The 11,024-nt window shown below is 39.9% G+C and overlaps 1 protein-coding gene across 2 annotated transcripts in view; it reads right to left on the minus strand.

The window, feature by feature from the left end:
- Positions 1-2,482: 2,482 nt before the first annotated feature.
- zbtb34 (zinc finger and BTB domain containing 34) overlaps positions 2,483-11,024 on the minus strand; it is a 17,353-nt gene continuing 8,811 nt past the window's right edge. The window contains exons 2-3 of one of the 2 annotated variants that reach the window (XM_010777562.1): positions 9,041-9,185; positions 2,483-7,678 (exon numbers count right to left, since the gene is read on the minus strand). In XM_010777562.1, the coding sequence (XP_010775864.1) occupies positions 6,119-7,678; positions 9,041-9,064 (1,584 nt within the window). In that variant the 5' untranslated portion in view covers positions 9,065-9,185 and the 3' untranslated portion in view covers positions 2,483-6,118. The remainder of the gene's footprint in view (positions 7,679-9,040; positions 9,186-11,024) is intronic. The other variant, XM_010777563.1, reaches the window with a different exon arrangement.

The following is an 11,024-nucleotide window of genomic DNA, read 5'->3' on the forward strand; positions in this document are numbered from 1 at the left end:
TTATTTTAATATCAAGTGTCAGTGCAGCCCTATAATGCTGCCATTCAAATAATTCATCCAGTTTATTTGAACATTTAAGCATAGAGTGATGCTTATTTGACATCACATGTTGCCAAGAAGTGTCATTTACTGATCAGAAAGTGAAAATATATTTGACAATTATTTTAGGTATAAAACACTGGATATGTTGGCTGCAACATGCTGCCTAAAATAACTGTTGTAAAAGGCTTCAAGAACATTTCAGAAAAGTACATAGCAGGCCAATTTGGTAGTTTATTAGTCATTTGGCTCCCTTATGGTCTCACTTTCTGTAAAAGCCACAGACAGTGGTAACACTATGGGAGGCTGGTCCACAGCTGTGCCACTCCATGAATATATTCCTCCCTTTGGGTGCATTTTTTAACAGTCAGGACAAGAGCTATAGCAGTGCTCAGGATTGGGCAGAGCGTATATCTGGAGACCTGCAGGAATAGGAGACTAGTGATAAATTAATTTTATTACCAGCCATCGGAGACTAAAGCAATTTATTGTATTTTAATCTACAACTCGGCTTCTGTGACTTTTGTGAATAAGCTATTTCCACATGCACCGATAGTAGCAAAGAAAAACAAAAGATTATTGAACTCTCAAGAGAATTTACAAGAGGAAGAAGTCTTTTTAAACATCTGGTTTGTAAATTATCATAACAGAAACGTGTACACCTTAAATTTCATAAAAGTGGCCTAGCATTTAATCAAGACAGCTTCTATAAGTAACACTAGTAATGAAATGTAAGAGACGTGTTTAAGTCACAAGCCATATCATTTTGAGATATGTATTTGTATGTATATTTTTATTAAACTATACTCTGGTTCAAAAGAAACAATAGTTTGAGGTGTATTTGTTGATCTCTAGCTCCCCCTGGAGGGTTAAAGGTGCACACACGCCAGATATTCCTCCAGATGGCATTCACATATAGTTTACTGCAGTCATGTGAATTCCATTCATGCCAGACACATTTTGGCCATATATTGGATGCCTTGTTCAACACGTTGTAAACAAGACTACTTAAGGATGGTTGGATACTAGTTGTTTGTCTAAGGTCATTTTAGTTAGCATGCACATAGACAAGTGAATAAATCATCAACTAGAGACACACACAAGACAAATCAGAGCCAAATGAGCGTCTTTATTTTACAAACGCATTATTCTATTGACATTTTTTATATAATAAAAAAGCAATTTACAAGCTTAAGAACCAAAACAAAGCAGCACAGAATGATGAGTAAAATATATAATTTGAATAAATATATTTTATTTCATGCTATAAAATAAAATTCATAAATGGCAATAGATACATCAGCTCTAGCTAGCTTAATTTACTTCATAGTTGTACAAAACAGTAGAGTTCTGAGGTTCACAGTTGGGTTGTGAGGTTGTGTGTAGAGTGGACAAAACAGGAGTTGGGGCATGTCTGTAATAATGCTTCGCTACGTGGTCTCCAGCGCTCCTCGAGCTTCAGCTCTGTGGAAAATATGGGCTCGTTGAGGCAGAATGTTTGGGAACCACTGACTGAGGACTTGTTTCCCCACCTGAAGCGAAGTGCACAATTCTACTATGGACACACATATGTCCAATGAGACCACTTTTAACATGATATACCCTGAGTTCTAAGTTCTTTTTTGCCTTGTCTCCTAATACATATGAGCCAGAGACATTGCAGTGTAGAGTTTAGGGAGTTGTAAAGGGAGAAGGAACAATAGATTGACTTGAAATCCTCCCCCTTGTCCTAATCAACCACAGCTAGTGTCAGATCCCGAGGATCTGAAGGAGACCCCTGAACCTCGTCACGATGACAGACAGCCCCCACCCAAACAGTGGCTTTACAGCCCAAAATCCCTTTCATTATTTAACACAGCTGGAGGTGCAACTCTGAACAGTGCCACTAGTTTGATAACCATGCACTCGTTTCTTGTGTTGCAGTTCACTGTCTACCACTGGCTTTTGATTCATAACACCAGCCAGCAACGTCGCTTTTTCATTTAAATATATTTTTTCTGAAGAGGAAAGTCAACCCGTCCAACATTTCAGAAAATATATATATTAAAAATGATCAATCAATATCAAATCGCCCTGGTCTTACTTCAATTCACTAAGCCTCCTGACATTCAGTCTGTTTGATATACGACAGGTCAATATTTCAATAGGCTTGATGATCCCAATACACCGCTTTTAAAAAGGTTATTGCTTTTTCTTATGATACACAGTAGACAGAAACTGACAGAAAAGCTATGGAAGACTTAAGATTTTTTTCTAAGCCTGTATCAGTGTTTGTAAACTACCTGAAGTGAGTTTATTATAAAAAGAATAGGACGAGCTGCAATTTCAAAAAGTAGTCTGACAGCCTTCCCTGTAAACACTTCCTTTTGATTACTTGTGGCCCATAATGCATCTCCTGCTCCTCTCCGAGGTGTGGAGTTGATTTGAGTGGATGTCAAGTTCAGTTGGTTTTGTAAGTGTGTATCACATTTAGTAACTAGTTCATGAAAAAGCAATACAACTATTTCCCCTCCATTCACCTATGATGATTATAAGGACTCGTTTAAAAAAAATAATAATAATAATAATAATCTGACTAAAGCACCATTTAAGAGGGAAATGGTCCCTGGCAAAGTGATTGAGGGCATTATAGCTCATCCCTTAAAAGAAAATACAGAAATAAACTAGACTTCCCGGATGGAATTGGTATTGACTATAAAAAACAAAACTGTAAGTGCACAATTGATGACACAAATACATGTAAAAACAATGATCCATTGGCAATTTCATACAATTGTGTGGTTGAGCAACGTGCAATTCAGCTACAGTATATAAGGGAAAGCTTCTCTTTTTCTCCTCCACTGCTAAATCCCAAAGCAGCTGTTCCCTTGCCAGATGCTCCGAGTGAACAGAGAGGAAGTAGACGTGTGTGTGTGTCACGCATCTCCTTCCTTCATTGAAATGCCAAAATACAGTACATTGTTAAGATTGTCCAGAGTGGTCAGAGAGGAAGGATACAGTGAGGTCTCTGAACACTGGGAAGTGGCTTGTAGGGAACAACACTGCTTCTTTTCATTGCAATTCAATGCTACTAAAGAAGATTAACCATCAAATCAGTTTGATTTAAACTATAATATAAAGAGCCAGATCAGGGCAAAGGACTTGAGCTGGAAAACAACTGGACAAATGTGAAATGAATTCATTTGTATTCATTCTTAGTACCACTATAGATTAATGCTGTGGCCATATTCTATCATTGCTCTATTCAATCCATTAGAAAAGGAAAGAGGCACAGGAATCTAAATGCCAGCATCCTCAAAGTAAAGCTTGTGGCAAGGCACTAAGTTAAAGATGCCACTTTTTGTGTTTTGTTTACATTGGCTTTAAACAATTACAATACCTATTGCACAACTGTTATCTTGTCAGCTTTTGTATGGCTTAATATATTGTGTTATTTATGACTTTGCTGCTTAATGTCTTCTTAGCAAGTTGTTCAAATTGTACACAAGTGATTGTTATAAGCTGGGAAACGTGCATTCCTTGCAAATAGCAATGGACTAGTCCTACATTAAATTAAGAACTTCTTAATATGAGCATTCAATTATGTGATACAGTCAGCATTTTAAAGTTACAAATCACCCATTAGTCTTTGGTGTGAACTCTTGGCACAAAATTATTTTAGCATTTTGTACCTTTTACTCACAAAGCATTACTGACAAGGAGGTTTGAACATTTCCAACTCTGTCCTTCCTAGGTGAGGTGTATTCGTCGTAGGCAGATTCAAACAGGTCACTGACTGATCTTTAGTGAGGTCAGATCAGCTGTTCAACCTGCACGTCAGCGGCCGACAGATAAACACTCCGCTCAGTAAACATTCGTCTAAAAGGACTGTACAGGTGGACAGACTGTGGGTGTGATGAACTAAAGTGTTTGTGACGAAGCCTGGCACACAAAGACAACGAAAAGCTAGCTATACCGACTTTTGCCAAATCCCCTACATTATGGTTCACTATCTCGACTGTCAACGAGAAGACAATGACCGCACACTCACCAGAATAAAAAAAAAAAGACTGCACGCTTGACGTCAGACATGAGAAACAAAACTCAATATTCTCCCACCAACCGAACATAGACAATTATATGTAAACTGTGAGAGAAAAAACCCAAACGCAATTAATTGAATCAAATTCAGCATGGACTGGATTGGACAAAATAAAAGCAAATAGCAGGTGCTCTTCAATACATGTATTTTAACAGCTGGATGGTAAAAAGGAAAAGCATGATAGCACAAAAGTGACCACCCAGCTGAGCTTTAAATGTCCTAAATATAACAGGATAATCAATCAGGCCTTCTAAGTGCCTTTTGTATGCATTAACTGTAAAATACAGATGACTTAAATCAGAATGGAAATAAAACCCATGTCCCGATCCCCATGGCTCAAACTGTATATAATATATAGCCATATGCATGACTTGTAGACGTTAGTATTCATGTGATTGCAGAATCTCAATACAGATCACAATATATGTACGTATAGGCAGAAGCACTGCTGTCAATCTAGTCCTACCCTGCAGCATCAGAATGAAGACAGAAGCTAGCACGTTTTCTCAATGGCACAACCCCCGCCCCTCCCCCCATCTCTGCAAAGTGCATCATACTTTGGATCACCAGCTACTTCTAAATACATTAAATCTTAGCCTTAATCTAGCTGTGCCACATCGATGTCAAACACCATAAAGTAGGGTAGACAAATGAGGAAAACTTGTTGCAGTTCCACATCTGACCCCGATCAATGCAGAGAAAAAAAGATCACAGATCAATTGTCCCATCGTAGAAAGTTGGGACAGAAGCAAAAATAAGAAAGGAAGCAAAGCAAGAGCTCTTTGAAATAATGGAAGAATAAACCATGTCAAAATGGCTGAGATTCCTTTGTTCTTTCTGTTTGCATATCATTCAGAAGAGTACTATGTTGATTTATGTGAACAGGCCAGAGCTGTTCCTACTGTGCTATAGAGTTGACAGTGAGAACTTTGAGTATTAACCTAGAAGCCTACCTCAGGACAAAACAATTTACACATACAATAATTCAGTAAAAGTCTGCCATCAGAGTATAGAGAAATAGAAATGACTTCACTGTGTGGACGTGTTTCACCCATTTCATGGATGACAGCATCTGAAACCACGAACGGGTGAGATCTGCAGTAGTGATGAGAGATACAATTCTTAAGTGTTTTGAAGAACAAACGTTACAAGACAGCAAACTCATATGTTGAAAATATGCAGGGCCATTTTCTTACTCTATTGTCTGCAGAAACAAACAAGAAAGCTAGCAAATGTACTGCTAACATAGCACCTTCTTAAACATCATTTCAACCTGGCTGAGCATGAAACAAGGACTTTGTCCCGTATCCATACAATCAGCAAGGAATATTTCACATAAGTATCAAGGCTTTGTGTCGAGAGAATATTCTGTACAGGGTTTGGCAATAAAGATACTGTACATACAACCTAAAAACGGATTTCAAACGGTGAACACGTCTGTGCCTGGTAGGTTCTTGGCTATGAGGTAGAACCTGGTGAGCTCATTAAGTTAGAATACTGTCTGTTATGAGTATGTAGTTGTATCATGAGGTATTGAACGGATATGTCACAAGAAGCTTTGCACTGGCAGAAAAATCATTCCTTGTGAGTAAGTGACCTCCTGTGGCCACATGTGCAAAAACAGGTCAGGTAAAAAGGTGATATGACAAGCATCTTACCAGAGCTTTCACATTATCAATTATTGCAACATGCCTATATAACTCTGTAAATATGTTTTAAAAAACATGGAAAGATAAAAAGATAAATCAATTAAGGGGTCTTGATTATTGGGACCTCCTCAAGAATAGTAAGTTGTCACTCCCTTTGCTTGAAAGAATCGGATTTCTATAAAGCAAGCATTTGCTCTCTGCATTCAACAATCTTACTTTCACAAATTGACAGAAACCCCTTGACGCAAGAAATGTCTATAGTAGAGGGAGCTGATTCAAAAAGAAAAAAAGTCCTTTAAGTTGAGTTAAGATAAACATTTCTTAAAGCTTCCTTAACCTGAAGCAGGACCTAAAAATCACATCTTGAGGCTTGAGCTTCCTCTGGACTGCATTTTGAACTCTCCTCCTCATTGGCCGGTGCCTCCTCTGCATATTGTGCCTCAAAGGCCATCCCCTCAGACGTCTCCTCCTGGTCCTTCTGACCTGAGCTTCCCTCGGTGGTCTCTGGAGAGTCTATATGGTTAGTCACCTCTGATGCTCCCATGTGCTTCTTCCTCAGGTGCTGGTTAAGGGTGCCCTGAAACGGGAAGCACTTGCCACAGATCTGACAGTGGAAGGGCTTGTTGTCTGTGTGGCCACGGATGTGGTACTCCAGCTGGTCTTTCCTTGTGTACTTCTTGCCGCAGAATTTACAAACGAAGGGGGTGATTCCCATGTGCAGGCGCATGTGGCGATCCAGGCTCCCTTTCTGGTTGAAGGTCTTACCACAGTAGATGCAAATAAGTCTCTCGTTGTAGGGGTACCACTGGCTCCGCAGGCTGCGCTCTCGCACGTCGTTCTCCAATCCCGTGGGTCCCACGACTGATTCGCTGTCTTCTGAGCCTGGTTTGATACGACTCAGCACTCCTGCCGGGATGCCCAGGGGCCGCTTCACTCTGGCTCGCCCACCTCTGTAGCCACTGAGTAAGGAGCGGGAGGGACTGGAGCTGCTGAGGTTGACGAAGCACGGGGTGGACTGCCCTGAGTAAGAATAGGCAGCCGACTGGATGACTGGACCATAAGATCCCACACTAACAGCCAGTACCTGCTCTCCGTCTACCAGCTCTGTGTGGTAGCCATCATCACCGGCTGAGGAACTATCTGAGTAAGTGGGTCTCTCGGTCTTCTCAATTTTCACGTGCACGTCGGTCACCTGCCCATCTTTGCCGATCAGTTCCACTTGCTCCATTTCTCCTTCCATGGGAGCATCGTGCTCTGACACACTATCACTGCTGCCTCGGTCCGACTGGCCTTCCTCCGGTTGCTGTCGGCCTCGTCTGTGGGTTTTTCCTGGCAGCTCAAAGCGCACTTCATGTCCTGCCTGACTCTGCCGAGAGTAGTAAGGGGGGGAGATCTGGGTAGGGTTTACAAAGAGGTTGCTGTCGTTGACCCCATTGCCGCTGGCCTGCGAGTCGCCCTTCCCTGGGCTGCAGACACTAACTGGGATGCTAATCTTGGAGTGGATGCTCTCCAGGATTTGGGTACACTTGTCAATGATGGCTTGCATCTGCAAAAAGCTGGCCGCAGTGAGGAAACTGATAATGTCCTTGAGCTGTAGGGACATGTGACCCGTGTAGCAGAATGCAAGAAGCTGCTCAAACACCTCAGGGTTTTTGATGACCGAGATGGAAAGGCCACTCATGGTGCTGAGAGCCGAGTGGTCACGGAAATAGGGTGAGCTCGCTGCCAGCACGGCCTTATGGGCTCGAAACGGCTGGCCCTGAATGTGGACGATGATGTCACACAGCTTCCCCTGCAGACGCAGCTGATTGAGCTGGTCCAGAACAGTGTTACTGAACTCCGGCACATCGAACTCGATGTAACTGCCGTCGTCCATTTCTTGGATATGTTTCTCCAGTTTGTCGGCTGCCTGATGGGAAAAGGAGAAAAAGAAAAGACAGAAAATTATTAGGTTTTTTTCAATTGCATTTACAATACACAGGAGAATTGTATAATTTTTTTTAACAACTTATTTAAGATGACAGTCTTATTTTATACATCAATGTATGAAACATTATATGCCATAAGAAACATCACTGAATGAATTGCAGCAAACATTGACTGCTGTATCATATCTTCCTGTTGACACAGCGTCAGCCTCTATAATCCTGTAGTGGGCAGTGGGCAGCCTCTATCGGTCAGGAGGCCCGGGGGAACACTACAGACATATTTAAAAGACATCCACAGGCACCATTATACATGTACTATACAGGAGGACTGCAAAATGTGTTGTTAAATATTGAGATCTTGGTTCAGGCAACTACGAATTATTATATCAGAAGGACAAAGATTGCGCCGTATTTGCGAAAATCATTTACTGGAATTACTTGTTACTCTGCTCCAACAGAGGGGACTGGAATCACCAGCAATGCAGCGCCAGTAAACCCAACGTGTTGAGGTCAGGGAACATTTCTCTCAGGGACGTGATCAGAAGTTGGCAAAACTCTGATTCCTGGTTTTCCATCATGAAGGTGAAGAGTACATGTTGTAGGCAAGTACTTGCTTTACCTGCTAGGAAAGCAAGTACTTGCCTGCAACATGCGCACTTTGAGCATGCACGAGAGAATGATTAGAGAAGATGCACTCCACTTTGTAGCTCTAAAACGCCCTGTGAATCACTTAAAGTTATGACGGTAGATCACTCTCCTAACATGTCATGATGACAGCATTCTTTGTTACTGTCTCTCATCAGAACCTTAACTCATTAAAGTCAATGCCAGTGTTTCCCACACACAGTATACTTGGATACATATTTCAGCATTTTTTTCATGCATCTAAGAAAACAACGGCATCAGCGATTGAAGAACTGGTGACACAGGAGGCTGTCTGGGAGCTGGGACATCCGCGCTCAAAGGCTCTCACTTTTTTTTACGCTGTTATTTTGTATATATTGATTACCGTGTTTTTTTTGTATCTTAATGTGTGCATATGTGTAAATGTGTCAGTTGATTGTGTATATAGGATATACATATTTTGATACATATCTATATATTGTATAATTGTATTCGAGATTGATGGAAACGTCATTTCGATCTCTCCGTCTGTACACACAAACTGAAAGATTGACATTAAAGTCACGCCAGCCGACTACTACCCTAACAGACACTGTTTCTCCTCCACTCTGTTGAGCTCGGTGAGATTAAGAGCAGGGGCCGAGGCCTGCACCGCCAAGTACCACACACCATAAACAACAGCAGAGAGCAGTATGAGACTGGTTATTGATGTTATTTACCTCATTTATGTGGACTCGTTTCATTTCAGCTCAGTGTGAGGTCTGCTGTCATGTATGGTGCTTCAAAGCGGGCAGAGCCCAGCCCTCGCCCAGAGGAGAAGGACAGCTCACACTCACAAACGCCACGGCAAGTGTAACAAAGGCCCTGCGAGCAAAGAGCCAATATATTTATGTAATCACCAGTAAATATATGTACAGACAACAAAATATTTCATTCAACAAAATACAGTTAATTCAGGTAACTCATGCATGCTGCAGTAAAGAAACCAACATTGGAAGAAAAAGATTACAGGTTTTTTTTTTAATGCTGTCAAAATTATCGCGTTAACGGTGGTAATTAATTTTTTGAATTAATTGCGTTAAAATATTTAACGTATTTAACGCATGTGCAGAATGGCTAGAAACGGTTTTGAAAACTTTTGTCAAGTAGTGATCGTCTTCTCAATAAAACATCTTTGATAATGTCTTCTGGCCAATCAGAATCAAGATAACGGCGTGGTGTTGTTGCAGGAAGTCCTGACGGAGAATACTTTTGCTGTACATCTCTATACATCGATACAACATTACGTGTTGATAGAAATCAACACGTAATGAAATAAGACCCCACGGTTTGATGATCGATAGGTGTGTGGGCTGTCTTTCATTTTGACACACAGAACAATGTTATAATAAACATAAGCCTACATACATACTGTATGTTAAATGGATATATCCGCCTTCTTTCATTTATCTTTCCATTCCCACAACAATATACATAAAAAAATTGCATATTAATTAATTAATTAGATTAATCATGATTAATTAATTTTTAAGCTGTGATTAATCTGATTAAAAATGTTAATCGTTTGACAGCCCTAGTTATACTTTAATATTTTTTTTATAAAAGATTAAAAAAAAAACATTAAATAACCCTATCCATGCAGATATGTTTTCCCAATGCAGTTATTTAATTGTGAAGCATAAACATTTAATTGATTTTAATAACTTTGAATGACCTCTGAGGTGTGCATTGTGCAGCTGGAAAAATCTGAGTTGGGCCTCAGTATCGTCAGAATGACTAAACGGTGGCATAACAACTTGATATGAAGATCCACAACTGAAACCAGTTGTCACTCTATTGGTTCATTTAATAAACACAAGATTGAAAGCACTCACCAGCTTTGACCAGCTACCAATACAACAAGGTCTATTTTAAAAAAAAAATTAAAATAATATTTAACCTGTTAAACCCCGAGCCTGTTTTTCAGGCTTCAGGCTAAAACAGGCTCGGGGTTTAACAGGTTAAATATTATTTTAATTTTTTTTTTAAAATAGACCTTGTTGTATTGGTAGCTGGTCAAAGCNACAAATCTTCTTCATGTCTCAATGTCACAGCGTCACCGTCTGACCTATATATACAGTGGACTTGCAATATGTATATATTAGGGCCGGGACTCGATTAAAAAAATTAATCTAATTAATTACAGGCTTTGTAATTAATTAATCGCAATTAATCGCATTTTTAATCGCATATAAATATTTGACCTGAGAACAGTGAGAAGCAATTTTTTTCACATGGATTTTAGTATACCATTGAATAATGACTGAATACATAAGCTTAAGCAACAAAACATTGTTTATTTTTTTCAAGGAGGTTCTTAACCAAGACCAACAGAAAAGTGCAATTTTTGCCATAAAGTGTAGCAATAGCATATTTAGGAATATAGTACATTTCAGAGATTCAGGTAGCCTATAGGTAGGTAGACCTTCTGTAAACTATAACACTTTGTTTTTTAAGTAAAACACAATACTTTCAAGTACATTCAGAACATTGGATACCCTGACTATTAGAAAACATCTCTCTGTTGCTTCAGAGGCCATAACAGACTTTGTTGATTTACCAACAGTTGATTTAAAAAATCTAATACATTTCAGTCCAACTCTCTCAATAACCTTGGCCAAAACAATAAACAGTTCAACATAAAGTGCCAGTTGCACCAACAAC

Source organism: Notothenia coriiceps, unplaced genomic scaffold (genome assembly GCF_000735185.1).
Source record: "Notothenia coriiceps isolate Sejong01 unplaced genomic scaffold, NC01 NC01_scaffold00018252, whole genome shotgun sequence".
In the NCBI taxonomy this organism is placed as follows: domain Eukaryota; kingdom Metazoa; phylum Chordata; class Actinopteri; order Perciformes; family Nototheniidae; genus Notothenia; species Notothenia coriiceps.